The sequence below is a fragment of the Benincasa hispida genome, chromosome 3 (genome assembly GCF_027475165.1).
Source record: "Benincasa hispida cultivar pf3 chromosome 3, pf3_genome.v1.1, whole genome shotgun sequence".
In the NCBI taxonomy this organism is placed as follows: domain Eukaryota; kingdom Viridiplantae; phylum Streptophyta; class Magnoliopsida; order Cucurbitales; family Cucurbitaceae; genus Benincasa; species Benincasa hispida.
The window spans coordinates 43747401-43763287 of NC_143480.1; the positions used below are offsets into that span (position 1 = coordinate 43747401).

Consider the following 15887-nt stretch of genomic DNA (forward strand, 5'->3'; position numbering starts at 1 on the left):
TGGTAGGGAGCATAAACGATAGAAGAAATTGATTAAGATGATCGGCCTTCACGACCGGTATCGCTCGTCGTGTAGCGTTATTTATTAACATAAAAAAGGCACATGGCAGAATGTTAATGGTCTATAATAACAACCATGAAAGAGAAAATACACATTTAACCACTGAATAGTGGAACCTAAGCAGAGAAGGAAAAATGCAGAGAAAATGAATAAAAATTTGTTATATTTCTTCAGTAACGTTGTACTCATTTTATCAGATACGTAAGGTAATCGATTTGAAATTGGTTATAATTTGAAATCCTATTTTTCTTTAGAAAAATCCACACTAAATAAGTCGTATGTTGCAAGATTTTAATCTTTTAAAATTATATGTTTCGAATGTTATTCTTTCCAAAAATAATTCTCTCCCGTACAGTCCATATAATATACATTTATAAATTCTTTCATATTGAAGTAAATTTTTTCTTCCATATTCAAAGAACTCGACCTCAATCATGCATGCAAATTCAAAGGCTAGTTTATCCATTTTGTTTGTTTGTTGTATTTTGTAATTTTTCATTGATAACAATTCTTTCAATCTTTTCAATTTAGTTTTTTTATTCCAATCTATTTTTTATATATAGTTAATAGAAAACTACCGTGAGTTTCTTTTTTATTTTTCATCTTCGTAAACATTTTTAATCGTTGATTTAGATTTTTTTTTATAAAAAAAATATGTCTATTGTTCTTTTTATTTATTGATTTTCAATTTGTTTACATAACTGTGATGCATTTTTTGTTTTTGTATTTTTATTTAGATTAGTTGAAGATTAATTGTAGAAGAAATAAACTAAGTTTTTTTTTTTAAAAAAAAATAAATCTTCCTAAATAAATCAAACAAACAAATTAAAAATAACAACAAAAAATAAAAGAAAAACAATTGTATGCTGAAGACCAACTTGTAAGGGCATGATGGTAAATGACTATCCTTTCTTTTCATTTCTTAAACTTATAAGAATCCAAACAATAAAATTTAATTTAAGTAATTTTAAATCATTTGGTTCTAAACGTAAATAAGAATTTGAATTCATTTCCATATATTAAAATTCTAAAATTTAAATCATTTTTATCCAAAATTTTATGCCAAACAAAGCACTAATATTAGATATTTTCCGTTCAAATATGGGAAAAGTTACCATAATTATACACTAATTTTGTTTAGGTTATTAATCTCAAAAAAAAATTCGTAAGTATATAAATAATTAAACAAAAAGGTAAAAAAAAATATCTAATAAATAGAGTATGAGATTTAATTTTAACTTCGATACACATCTATTAAGTTTTATTTGATACTTAAACATATTTCATTTTAGAGAATTTTTACAGATAGAAAAAATGACAAGCTGTTCAAAAAAATATTGATAAATACTGATAATATTGATAAATACCGATAGATTTTTATCTGTTTCTATCATCTAGACATCTATATTCATCTCTATAAAAAAAACATTAAAAATTTATTATTTTAAATAGTTTTTTCATTTTTCTATTTTTAAAAAACTCCTTTTAACCGATAAGTAACGAGGAGATATGTTGGGCAACACTTGTTTTATTTTGGGGAAATTGCGGCCATGCAAAGGGATATAATTCTCAAACCTTTGTTTTTCCTTTTCAATACTAAATTCATTTAATATGATCGGTGTCGATTTTTTTTATTATTATTATTACTTTGGAATGTAATGTTATTAAATTAATTAATGTCTCAACCGACTTCATGGACTTGGCCGACTCTCATCAAATGTAGCTGTATATTTATAATATATATGCATAATTTCTTTTTTCTCTTTCCAATAAGATAGTCTATTTAAATTATTGTAATATAGGAATTTTAGCTTCAAATGGCGTACTATTGGCATTCACATAATTTCAAGCTTGTGAGTAATAATAGAAAATACTATAATTACAATTATATGAAATTTATTTAATTATTTTCTTTGATAAATGTGTGAGATTATTTAGATAAAGATTCGATACGGCTTTAAAAAAAATTGTATTCGTATCTTAACCATAATTTAGACATGTTTATATTGAATTTTAGTTTTATTTAAAATTTAATAAAGATTTAAAGGTAGATTATTTTATCACTCTTTATTATGTTCTATAATGAATATATGAACATAATTATTTTTTTTTCCTTTTTCGAATTGGAATAAGATGTATTTGAAATTAAGGTGGAATTCTTCTTTTATTGGCATATGACCAAAATTATTCCTTCGATAAATTATTGAATGCTAGTTTAATTATTGTTCGACTTTATGCCATAGGATATTGAAATAAACAATAATAATAATAGTATATGACATTAAGTATTTTTGTTTTAATAAATTAAAGGCACGCCGTAATGAAAATAACCAAAATATAATTTTAAAAATAAATGTTTATTTGAAAAAGAGACGCACATGGTGCTAATCTCCCTAACATTTAAAATGGTTAAATTTTAATTAGTTTGTTGATTTTTAATTATACTCTATAAAAAAATTAATTTAAAGGTCTAATAATTAGTTTCTACATTTCAAGAACATCTAAAAATTTATTGAACACTTCCAATCTCTTATAAGTGATCTGTTGTAAATATTACGTTTCATAATCCACATAACACATGATTCACACATAACAAATTGTGTAGTATTAAATAATTTTCCAACAAGAACATACACACAATATTTAAAGGGGTATTTTTTAAATATAAAAAAATATTTAAAAATATTTACATTTTATATCAAAAAGTTTTAAAAGTACAAATATTTTTTTGAACTTTTTACTATAAAATGTAAATATTTTTTGGAACTTTCTATTTATAAGAATTTTCCATATTTTTAAATTTCAATGACTTACTAAACATTTGATTAAATTATAAGTTTAATCTTTTAGGCTTCATTTGGTGATCATTTTATTTTTTGTTTTTTGTTTTTGAAAATTAAGACTATGGATATTAGTTTCACCTTCAAATTTCTTTTCTTGTTATCTACTTTTCACCAATGGTCTAAAAAATTAAGCCAATTTTTTAGAACTAAAAAAGAAGTAGTTTCAAAATTTTGTTTTTATTTTTGGAATTTGGCCAAGAATTTAACCATAAGAAAGATGTAAAATTATTGTAAGAAATATGAATGAAATAGACTTAATTTTAAAAAATAAATACAAAAAACCTAAACAGAATTTTAACTTTTAAATTTATGCTAAAATCTTTATGAGTTTTGAAAAGGCTTATAAGTTTATGCTAAAAGGCTTAGTTTTAAGAAGGTTGGTGAACTTTTAACTAAACTAAATAATCACAACCTCAAAATTGTATATTTAACATCTCATTTATTTAAGCCTATTTAGTAATCATTTGATTTTTCATTTTATATTTTTGAAAATTAAGTTTATAGACACTACTTTCACCTTTACATTTCATCTTTTGTTATATGCTTTTTACCAATAATTGAAAAAAACTAAAGCAAAATTTGAAAAACTAAAAAAAAAAAAAAAAAGATTTTAAAAAACTTGTTTTGTTTTTGGAATTTAGCTAAAAATTCAACCATTAAACTCAAGAAAGATGCAAATTATTATAAGAAACGAGATGAAAATAGACTTAATTTTAAAAAAATAAAAAATGAAATTGTTATAACCAAACGGGGTCTTACCATTTGGTTTTTGGTTTTTGGTTTCCAATTTTTGAAAATTAAACATATGTTCTCTCAATTTCTTACAATGGTTTCATCTTTTTTAAGAAAGATAGTTGAATTCTCGGTCAAATTTAAAAAATAAAAATATTTTTTAAAAAAATATATATTTTTAGTTTTCAAAACATAGTTTTGTTTTTGAAATTATTGATAGAAAATAAATTTAGAAGTAAAATGAGTGTTGATAGATTTAATTTTAAAAAACTAAACCGTTTTTAAGCATTACCTCAATAAATACAACGGTCTAAAGTGTGAAATGAAAATTTAACCCAAAAAATGAGCATGAGTTAGCAAAAATAACCTTACACTACTTCAAATATTTTCTTAACCCAGATTTATATATTACCCATTAGGAATGTAATTACAATTCTTTTTGGATGCATGCAAACAAGAAAACAAAAACAAAAAATCTCAATCACAAAAAAGAATCAAGTGAGTGTGGGTCCCGCAATAATGCCACGTGATATAATCCCACAATAATATATGTTATATTTAATTAGACACAAATAATAATAAGAAGTAAATAAAAATTAAAAAAATAAATAAAAGGGAGGATGGGAGACAGAATCATATAATGTCGGGCAGCGTGGGGAGCAATAATTGGGTGTTTCCCCTCTCATTTCGGCCGCATCAGATTCCTCCTCCGTACACACTCTCTCTCTTTGGCTTTCCCTTTTCTATAAACTTATCCATCAAATAATTTACCCCTTAATTTTACACATCTTAAATACATAAATAACAACGTGATTTTTATTCCAAAACAACCATAATTCAACTAATATATGGAAATCTTAGGATCTATTTGATTCACAATCTGGATTCTGTGTTTTGTTTTTAAATTCATTCGTAAATATGTGTTTGGCAGGTAATCCCAATCTAGATTATGTGTTTTGTTTTCAAATTCATCCGTGAATATGTGTTTGGCATGTAATCCGAAACGATTTTTGAATTCTGTATTTCAAACAGTATAAATTCTAAAACAATGTTTTTATGTTTTCATTGTATCCGAAATTTTAAATTTTAAATTTTAAATGCAGAATTATATTAGATAGAAATAAAAACATTTAGAAACATAGTATGTTATGTTATAAATTCATTTTATTTTTTTTAAAAAATTAAATTATATATTATGTAATGTATTATAAATTTGGTTAAATTCCAAATTTGATCACTATGGTTTGGATAAAGTTATTTCATATGGTTTTAAATTTTATAAATTTGTTTTTATTCTTTGATATAATTTTATATATAATCTCTATGATTTGTTAAATCCTCTAAATAGTCCTTATGGTATGGAATATTTTGAAGCTTTATCAAATCTAGGGGAAAAATTCTAATTATAAAACATAAGACATAGATTTTAATTTCTTCCAAACCATAGGGACAAAAATTTCGATTTATCCTATAAATTATATAATATTACAAAATAATAATTATAAAATTTTTTAACATAAAAACGTGTTCATAAATAAATTAATAATAGTTTGTTGTCAACTAATATTTAGTGAGTAACTACAACTAGTTTGTAATTTTTTAAATTAGAATTCAATTTCTAAATCTCTTTGCTAAACACATATCTAAAAACATAGAATACAACTCTATTTTCATTTAATCTCTTATTTTCAAATTTATGTTTTCAAATTCTCTACCAAAGACGCTCTTAACAACCAATACATTTGTAGTTTCAATATTCTTACTTTTATTGTACCTAAAAAAACGTAATTTTTATTGTTTTTAAAAATGAAAATAATCTTAAAATATCTTTCAATTTTGTATTGAGTATTTTTTTTGTACAACAATTGTAGGGATAGAGACTTAACTTCCAAACTCTTAGATTAAAGTGCATGCCAATACCGCTAAGCTAATATCACTTTGACAATTTTGTATTCATGAGTAGTTATTAAATGCATAGAAATTTTGAATTTGTATCTAACCATTACTACCAACAAAGATTCAATGGAATCATTCAATAATTTTTAGATAAAGAGAGAGAGAATAATTTCTATATTGAATCTTAAACTTAGACAAATGTCACATTTTTTACTTCTATTCAATTTCTATTAATTCACACATTAATTTTATCAAAAAGTGGCATAAAAGTCTTTGTAAACTCACTAATTTGATTTAGAACCAAGTTTTGCCCAAAATTAAATTGGATCAAATTTAAAAATTAACCAAAGAATAACATTGCCGAAATTAAGAAAAAAATGAACAAAGAATCCATACTTATGTCATTTTTTCTCGGAAATCTTATATGTGCTATATAATTCAAGAAAAATAAATGGGAATATTATTTTTAACAATATTTCAAACGAAAGCGTGTTAGGTTGGTTCAAATTGCAACACTCACGATCTAAGTTTATTGGTAGTGCAAGTCGACGAAATTAAAAGTTAAAAGAAGAGAACTCGATAATTTTAGAGTTTGAAAACAAAAAAATCTTGCCAAAACTCCCATTCTGTTCAATGGCCACTACTTTACCATAAGTACAAGGGAGAAACTGAACGTAGACAACGAGATGGAGACACAGTTAATAAGGAAAACTGAATGGGGTTTATGAATTAAGACCTTTTGGTTTCTTGGGTTTATGTGAAGAAGAACAAAAGAAAGAGAGGGAAAGGATTGTCTAAACCAACCAATCAAATGTCGCTTTCACAAAATGCAAAGAAAAGAAAAGTCCAAAGACAAAGCAAAACAAAGCAAAGCAAAGCAAAAGAATTTTGATGTTGTTTGTTGGTATTGTATTGGGTCTGTATTCTGTGTATTCGGTGCCTCACTGACATTTCTTTCTTCTCTTTCACTTTCACTTTCACTTTCACGGTTTTTGTTTTTGGCATTTTCTGTTCATACATTATTCCTTTATTTGGATTTTTCTCTCTCATTTCTCTTCTTTTTCTCTCTTCTCATTATTTCTTATAAAATGTGTTTCTTTGCATCTCCTTGGATCTTCTCCCTTTTTGGGATCTTCACACTCTCTATCTACCGTTACTTTTATTGCCTTTAACTTAATCACTCCTATATATTATAACCATTCTTTTAATCATGCTTCTTTGCTTATGATTTTCTTTCACTTGTTATATTCAATTCTTGAAATTCCTTTCATATCTTACCTTTAAAAAATAAAGTTAATCAAGAATTTAACCTTTTTTTAAAAAAAAAATAACAACAACAATAATAATGAGTTTTTGTTACTCAATTGAGTTTATTAAGTCTTAGTATCTTTTGAATTAAATCATGTGGCAAATTTAAAGTCTTACTTTTTTTTTTCACTCTGTCAAAGTTTGTAATTTGGACTTACATTGTACAACTTAGGGAATATTTAGTTTAATTTTTCAAATGTTTAATTTTAAAAATAAATCATTTTTTAAAAATAAAAAAATTGGAGGGTTTATAATCAATCAAAATTGTTTTTGAAATAATTTCAAAATATATTTTAAACCATTTTTATTAAAAGAGTATAAATAAAATTGATTTTTTTTAGTCAATCCAAACACACTCTTAAGTAGGAAGACTTAAGTTGGACTAAGTATATATCGATTTTGAGTTTATGGTTAATAAAATTTGGGATAATTGCAATAAGTATATTTTTAAGGATGATAACCAAACATATAACAACATTTTTGTGAAAAATTATAAATATTGCAAAATCTATCACTATAGACTTCTACAAATATTATGATCTACTGATAAATTATCTAAATTTTGTCATATTTGTAATTTTTCTAAGTATGTATTGTTTTTGAGTTTATGGTTAATAAAATTTGGGATAATTGCAATAAGTAGTATTTTTAAGGATAATAACCAAACATATAACAATATTTTTGTGAAAAATTATAAATATTGCAAAATCTATCACTATAGACTTCTACCAATATTACGATCTACTAATAAATTATCTAAATTTTGCCGTATTTATAATTTTTTTACATTATTCTATATCTACTAATACTTTGAACCTGATTACTATATTTGCAACCGTCCTTAAAAATTAATATACAATATAAAAGACGTTAAGTGCTGCCAGTCAAGAACTAAGATCGTCTATAATTCAAGAACATCTGTTTCTTCATTCTATAAAATTGTCGTTCATTTTAAAGAAAGGTAACACAACTCATTGTCACCTCAATCAAAATGAGAAGGCCTAAAATATTTTCCCAAACCGATGACAATCGTGTGGATCACTAAATTCATCGGCTCTTAACCATGTACATTGCAATACTTAGATGTCATCTCACTAGAATTCAAAAGACACTGTTGTACAACTTATAAAACAGATCCTGTTCAAGTAGGGTCGAAGATGCCATCTCACAAGAACCCAATAGTAATCACAAATAATATAAGAAAAAACTGCTAAAAGAATTTTGACAACGAAGTACAAAGAGTAGTCATTTTAGCGAGGGAAAAAAAAAACAGAACAGAAAAATAATTGTATTTAAGTTGTTTTTTTCCCTCCTTTTTCTTTCTTTATGGTAAGATATATTCAATGGAGAAAGACTGAAAGAGTTGGAATAGAACCTAAAAAAATAATTAAAATCAGGAAGATGAGATTCCCTCCCGCATTCCGAAGGAAAGGAGATGAAAAAGCTCTTCCATCCTCAAAACAAAATAAGAAATAAAATCTAGGACAGAATAAGTCTGATATTCAAAATTTTGTCACAATGATATCATTACATGACAGAAATTTTTTGGTCACTGACCAGAAATATTGCTGACTGAAGAAAAGAATAAAATCAGAGAATGAGTACCAAAGAGGGGGCAAATTTCATCTGTGCTTTGATATGATGTTTTCCTTTTTCCATATTTTCACGTTGAACGCGGCTCAAGGATGTTTGTTTCATAAACCAAACTCATTGCCCAACGCCAAGGCTGAGCTACCTGAATGAAAGAAAATACTGTCAGCGGAAGCAAGGATGGCTAAAGAGTACCTACAAATGCTACCATCCAGCACACTGAATATTAGCAGAAATGTTCCTAATTTTATACCGAGGATATAAGCTGGTAAACATGGTGTAGCATTGACAACAAAACAAAATAATTTGCTAAGCCCATTTGAAACACACATATGTTAGGTCTTATTTTACTTGATTGAAGCCTCTCTTTTTAGTTTTCCTCCTTGTGCTGTCGACTCCTCTTTTGTATGTCGTTCTCTCAAGGCCCTTATATTTTTTCATTTTTTTCCACGAACATAGTCAGAGACGGGGTGAGTTGTGAAACATTAATCTTCTTTTATAGTGGATAAGTTGTGTTTTTTACGAAATATTTCAAAGGAGAAGGAAAGCATATCTTAAAAGAGATGGGTAGTAACAATTGTTCTCTTTCAAAGGAAATAATGATAATAATTTCTAGAATTTTTGCTACACTTTCACTATCTTTTTTCACTCAAATGGTTATTAACTGTGTTTTTTTAATTTCTTCTAAAATAGTACGACACTTGAAACACAACAGATAAAATAGTACCAGAATGCTATATTCGTATCAGTATTCACCATTGAAAACCAGTAAAAGCCCAGAAAAACATGACTGGTGGAAGACAGACATACAGCTAATTGTGCAAAGGCATTTTTTGCATTTCATTTGAACTCTTCTTCGATTTGTGCTTTGATTTCTTCTCCCTTTTCTTACTCCTGCCAAGTTTGGATGGAATTTGTAATTAGCAGCTGGGAAACAAAATTTAAAGAGTACTAAACTAAGCAAGAGGTAGACTAATTCTTTTTAAGGTATCACAAGATTGGGTAAAATACTCGTCATTGGAGCCCAGTCCCCAGCAAGATTTTAATTTTCGGTTGATGTGCTTTAAATCCTTTTCTGAAGGGAAGGCATATCTATTAACCTGTTCATAAAGCACAACATAATAGCACATTAGAAATGTAATAAAAAACCACAGGTTCGTATGAGATACTGATTTTTTTTTTATAGAAGAGGTAATAAGCTAAATTTATGCCTTCTAATTACTACGACTACAGACTAAAATTTAGACTTCTGATTCAATCAGTTAAAAGAAAAGACAATTTCATACCAACGATTCAATTGAATTTATACACTCGTTGAGTTCGGAAATTGTATGTGCAGAATTCTGGCGAGAGAGGATACTATCCAGGTAGCTACACATAAACTGAGAGGAATAAGTGATTCATTGCAAAGAAGGAATGGAAACAACAGAATGTTGCCATTTTCCAAAATAAGTGATGGAAAGAGTTTTATTTTTATTTTATTTTTTAAAAATTATTTAATAAATAATTAAACATAATCAGCTTTCTATGAGTGAAAGCAGCAGAATTTTACCTTTTAAGAAACTGACTTTCCATGGAGAGGAATGAAAGAATATATAGGACAAACAATGAGAGAGCGAGAGAGAGAGACCCAAAAGCTTATCATAAGAAGAGTTCAATTATAGAATGCCCAAAAAGGTGAGTTGAATTAAATCGTCTCCAAAAACACCTCACCGATCCCTCAACCCCTCAAAAGATCTTACTATTCCTTTCGAGCCCGTTTGGATTGACTTGAGAAAAAAAATGTTTTTCAAAAAACTCTTTTTTATTTAAACACTTTTGATAAAAACCAATTAAAATACACTTGAAAAACTTCCACGAGCATAAAACACCCTATGTTATGAGCTATAACAACCATGAAGTCCTGAAAAACTGACTCCAAAAGAACCAAACGGAAGGGCACTCCCATAGAAGATTGACCAGGTTCTCCTCCTCCTTCCTGCAAAGAACACACATTCACGGCGACAAACAAAATAAATAAGTCTTTGGGAACAATCCCTAGTGTTCACCTTCCTATGCAAAAGGTGTCATTCTTAGGAATTTTAACATTCCAATGAGTGAACACAAAGGCTCCCTAGGGGAGGAGTAAAAAGGATTTGGAAAAATAGCTCCTAGAGCAACCTTCAAAAGGCTTAAGAACTCAAAGCCCAGAATCCCTTAGCTCATGACTAGTCACCTCGTCAAAGATAATAAAAGGAGACCGACAGCTTCAACTGCCTCTTGCTCATTGAGGGGGCGGCAAAAATTCAGGGAAAGAGAGGAAGAATTATCCAATGAGGCAAAACAAAGGCTACTGAATGCTTCCTCTTATCATACAAATGATAAAGATGTGGAAACAAAACAAAGCACAAAAGGGTCTTTCTCCGGCCTAAGAATCCTCCCAAAAATAGGCACTTAAGTCATCCCCAATAGAACATTTAACCGACAGAGAAAACAGGGTAAAGCCCGAAGCAATATTGATGTAGAGGTTTTTGCTAGAACCCTTCAACGTACTACCTGTAATCTATTAAAAAGGGTGAAATCCATACTTTAATCCTCCATCGCTGAAGAAATGCCAAAACCATTTCGCCAAAAGAGGCTAATTACTTAAGTGCATGTTCCTAATGACTAAACCCCTAACCTCGACAGGGTTCGACACAACCAGCATAAAATTAAGATCATAGTTTCACCTTCATACAAAAAAAAAATTCCAGAGTGAGATTTAAAATTTAATTTACAAAAGAAGGGCAAAAGCCCGAGCCATCGGAGTTACAATAGACTTCACCAATTGGTCGAAAGATAGGCGAGGTAAAAGAACTAAAGAGAGATGTACATTTGCACCAAGATAAAGGAGCCAAACTTATAAGAAGGCTCAAATTGTTAAATGTTAACACATCAAAGGATGATTACAAAATAATTCTCCACCATTTCTCAAATTTTTTTAAAAATAAACTAAATAAATGAAAGGACGTTATAAGGCCAAAAAAGACTACCCACTGAATAGAAGGACTTCAACAGAATTTCAATCTCTAAAGAACTCTCAAAGAGGATGAAAAAACAAATCCACCATTGTAAATTTCTGTGACATGGAAATTTTTAAACAACACAATGAATGTAGATAAGTAAATTTTTCACCTTTCAAAGTCAATAACTCCATGAACTTCATTTGATCTGCGCAATGCAGCCAACGCTAACTGCATGTGATCAATAAGACTGATTAAGTAGTACGTATAAAGTTAGCAAATTATAAAATATAACTACAGAATAGGAACATAAAGAGGAATAAACTGAGAAAACCTCTAACAAAATTCCACCTGCATGAAAGATCGTGCTAATAGTCCCCCCACCCCCTCCTCTCTCTCTCTCGCACACAGCCTTCCACCTTCCACTTTCCTTGGATGCATTGGCAGCATACCTAATTTCTATCATGTCCGTCATCAAGTTATTTTTGCACAACCCAGGGGTTGGCCATTTCTCTTCCTCTCCATGGAAATTTCTCCTATTTGATTGGCTATTTAAATACAAACTCTCATACTTGAAGGGATAGATTGATGTGGTTTGTCAAACAAACTCACAAAGGCACATCTTAGTTTTGCAACTCCTGAACATCAATATGATCCAGATATGTCAACTATAAAAACTGAGCTTCTTTATTGAACTACAAAACAGAACGCCATCTATCCATGTGTTGATTTGAAGAAATGTTTGGCCTAAGGTAAATTAAAAAATTTAAGCTCAATCCTGTACTCACTTATAGCACCAGGCCATTTAAAGAATCAATGTAGAAAGCTTCAAGCCTAAAGTTGAAAATTTAGTACTGGAAGTATGATAGAAAATAAGCACCTGCCCAGGAGGGAAGAGAAGTGGGGCATCTGTTAACATAATTTTATCAACCTCCAATGATGCTGTTACCTGCAGAAACCACAAATAAAATCAACAAAAATTTGAATTTTTATATAAAGAGTGAACTTTTATGTAAATTACAATGAGAATTCTGTTGGAAGTCTATTATATAAATAATAAAAAATATTAAATAAAGCTAAAAGAAAAACAGAAATAGATGAAAAATATCTATTATTTCTTGATGTAACTATCTTACAAGTATGTCAACCAATAAACTGTTCTCGTTAGAAACCAACCCCACCCCACCCCTAGTTTGAACAAAAGAAAAAACCATGCTGCATACAAGAGCGCATATGTAACAAAAGATTATCAAAATTTGCTGCCTATTAAAATTAGAAGGGTAACATTTTTCCTAAAAGAAGTCACTTCTCATCTCACTCTATTTTCTTCCTAATATACTTCTGAAAATCCCAAAGAATACGTGCAGACCTTACAACAATTGAAGTTGAGAAAGTTGTTATCTTAAGGAACACTAGGCGACGTTTAGGGGTGGCTCCTAGCTGCCCCTTGTTTTATTTGTCTGATCAGTGCATTTATTTCTTGTCAACACATGCACTGATTTCTTTGATCAAACAGGTTTATTATAAAAACTGGAAGACTGGACATACCCATACTACAGTATATCGATTACATTGAACAATGAGGCAATTACCTTCAGCATTTGAAGCATTTCAGCATTCTCATGGAAGAGTTCCTGAAATTATGCACCATTCATCATCGAGTGCAACATCAATGAAAGAGAAGAAAAAGTAGTAACCAACTCTAAAAGAAGGTAAAGAATGCCTAGATATATCTTGTTTAAGCATTGATAATAATTCACATTAAAAAAGAAAAAGAAGAAGAAGAAGAAGAAGAAGAAGAAGAAGAAGAAGAAGAAAAAGAAAGGACTATATTTACCTCAATATCATTTACATAGCCTTCAACTGATCGGTAAGGTGCATAAACAATAAGATCAAATTCCAGACTCTAGAAAAACCGAGACAGAAATAAGAGAAGAGATGGGAAAAAAACAAAGCAAAAATAAATGAAGGGAAAAAGATAAAAACAAGTTATGTGGCACATCCATGCCTGATAAACTATCATCTCATAATTGAGAATAATTTGATGGTCCTGTGAAATCCCCTTACCAAGCTCCTCAGCTGAGACGTGATTTTCTTCTATCTTACAAGCTGCATAAATGCAGGTTAACCTGTGTAGGAGACAGTTAAGCTACATACAGAAACTACTCAACTACTTGTATGATAGTAATAAGTGACAATGAGAGGAAAGAAGTTGCAGGGAGCAAAACTTCCTAAGTTGACATGTAGTATCAAATGTACATCCCACGTCCAAGCAATTTTTCTACAGCTAGGTAGTCTATAAAAAATATAATGATAATGAAAATATAAAAATAAAATAATTTTTTTTATTTTTAAAAAAAAAAAAACTAGTGCTGGGCATTTCAACTACATTCATACCTCTACATGATTTTCAGCAAAGTCAAATTATTGTAACACAATAAATAAAGGGAAGCTTCAAGCATATGGAGCAGATGTACATCTAAACTCTTACATCACATTTTTTGGATTATGTTGCATCACGGACCATTGTAGGTAGAATCTTTTGAAATATATTAGAGCTGTTGCCTGCAAATAGTCAACAAAAATAAGGGAAACATACAACGAAGAAAACAAAATTTTCAAAATTTAAGAAGCTTTACGGAAAAGAAATACAGGACAATACAATCAACTTATCTGCATACCTGGATTTTATGAGGAAAATGAAAATTGTTGCATACTTCTTGAAGTTTGTTTTCATAAAATACTCGCATAAATTGATCTTCTTCAATACTCAACGATTTGGGGCGAGAATGTTTGTCAGCTGACATTAAAAAAAACTATCATACCAAGAGTTGGTATTTAGACACAAAGATTTAATACTAAAATCAAAAGTTTTAAGTTCTTGCAAAAGAGCAGCAGAAGAGCGGTCACCATTGTCTTTTGAATTTATCTGAGGTTCTGGATATGACAATGATCCATCAGCATCTACTTCCATTAGTGTCGCTCCAAACTACACCAAGAGAAGATTTAATTGACAGGTAAAATTAAAGCTATAAAAGCAGATGCCAGATACTTTTATTGGGCAAACACATGAAGTGAAGAAGGGAATTGCCGTTAGTAATTTGGGATTCTGGGAAGAAATGAAGCATGAAAAAACTGATTTATAAGATATTTTTTTAGTACAGCAGATAAGGCTGGTTAAGTATCATATCATTCTATTCATACCTTCTCCAGAGCTTCAATTGCTCTCTGGTTAGCAGCTTTGTACCGGCAAACCTGTACAGTATGGGAATAGAAACGATCGTAATTTCTATCATAACAGTAAATTGACAGTTTAGATACATCACTGACTCTGCATCGAGTCCTAAAAACCAGTAAAACTCCTCAAAAGCAAACAATCATCCAGCTAATTTAACAAATAAATTTCCCTTCAGAGTTGTCATCCGGAAGACCACATGCTGCACCAAATTGCATTTCTAATTTGTAACGTCCTCCTTAAGACATAGAACAGATAACAATAAAACTAACGCGTCCAACTAAAGCAACCAAAAATAAGACTATGCACTTGGCACAAGTACCATAGAAGTAAGAAACTCCAGTTGCTCAATAAAGTAATCTAAATAAACGAAATATCCTCCAAAGAAACTGCATATATCATGGAAATTGAGAGAAATAAATGTATCAAATAATCAATTATTGGAAGTTCTTTTGATCAGAAGCCAACAAGAATCTAGTATCAGGCTATCAGCAGTAGTAGTACACATGTTTTCCCAAACCGCCACGAGATGAAAAGAAAAAAAAAAACAAAACAAAAATGGAAGAGAAAAGTACCAGCTCCTGAGGAGACAAGATCCATTTGGCTCGTTGAGTCGAGGTCTGGAAATCGGCCATGGCTACTCACTCAGAAACTTTAGTGCCGCCACCAGTCTGATATGCTGTCTAAGTACAGTAGCCACTGCAGGGATTCAATTTCTTGAGAAAATGAAGATGGAGCTGGAGTCTCCAATTTCAAGTAGCGTCGAAGGAAAGTTGAAGAAAGATGAGCAGTATGAACCGCACCTGGGATGTGGTGAGTGAGCGGCTCGAGAGAAAGAAGAGACGCGAGAGCTTCGTGTGTCTGCGAATAACGTGCGCGCGTTGGGCCGGAGGGTGTGCACTAATTTGCTCGGAAATTGGCAAAACTACAATTTTTTGGGCGAAAACTCCTAATTGCCCAACCCTTACCAGTAATTTATGTTTTACATTTTATATATACATATATGGGTTTAGCAGCAGAATTTAAATTATAATTTATAAATTAGTTGTCCATTAAATATTAATTGATTATAAATTATTACTAATTTATTTATAAACATGATTTATGTTAAAATAATTATATATTTATTATTTTATAATATTATATAATTTGTAGAAAAATTTGAAATTTTAGTAAGTTAAAAATTAGGCCTTATAGTTTATAATTAGATATTACCTCTATGGTTTGATAAAAATTTCATAA

General features: G+C 29.4%; 1 protein-coding gene across 3 annotated transcripts; it reads right to left on the bottom strand.

Moving 5' to 3' along the window:
• Nucleotides 1-8125: 8125 nt before the first annotated feature.
• On the bottom strand, nucleotides 8126-15620 carry CYCH;1 (cyclin H;1). 3 transcript variants are annotated; one of them, XM_039027721.2, is made up of 15 exons: nucleotides 15449-15620; nucleotides 15221-15344; nucleotides 14615-14665; nucleotides 14321-14399; nucleotides 14092-14210; nucleotides 13902-13975; nucleotides 13419-13539; nucleotides 13248-13316; nucleotides 13003-13044; nucleotides 12291-12359; nucleotides 11583-11641; nucleotides 9716-9800; nucleotides 9441-9529; nucleotides 9240-9323; nucleotides 8126-8574 (listed from the first exon to the last, which is right to left on the bottom strand). In XM_039027721.2, the coding sequence occupies exons 2-14, from the start codon at nucleotides 15278-15280 to the stop codon at nucleotides 9242-9244; spliced, it is 999 nt and encodes a 332-aa protein (XP_038883649.2). In that variant the 5' UTR covers nucleotides 15281-15344; nucleotides 15449-15620; the 3' UTR covers nucleotides 8126-8574; nucleotides 9240-9241. The 3 variants fall into 3 exon arrangements, with proteins under 3 accessions (XP_038883649.2, XP_090168524.1, XP_090168522.1); XM_090312398.1 differs by having other exon boundaries at nucleotides 14092-14226; nucleotides 15449-15604; XM_090312396.1 differs by having other exon boundaries at nucleotides 14092-14226; nucleotides 15221-15523.
• Nucleotides 15621-15887: the final 267 nt, after the last annotated feature.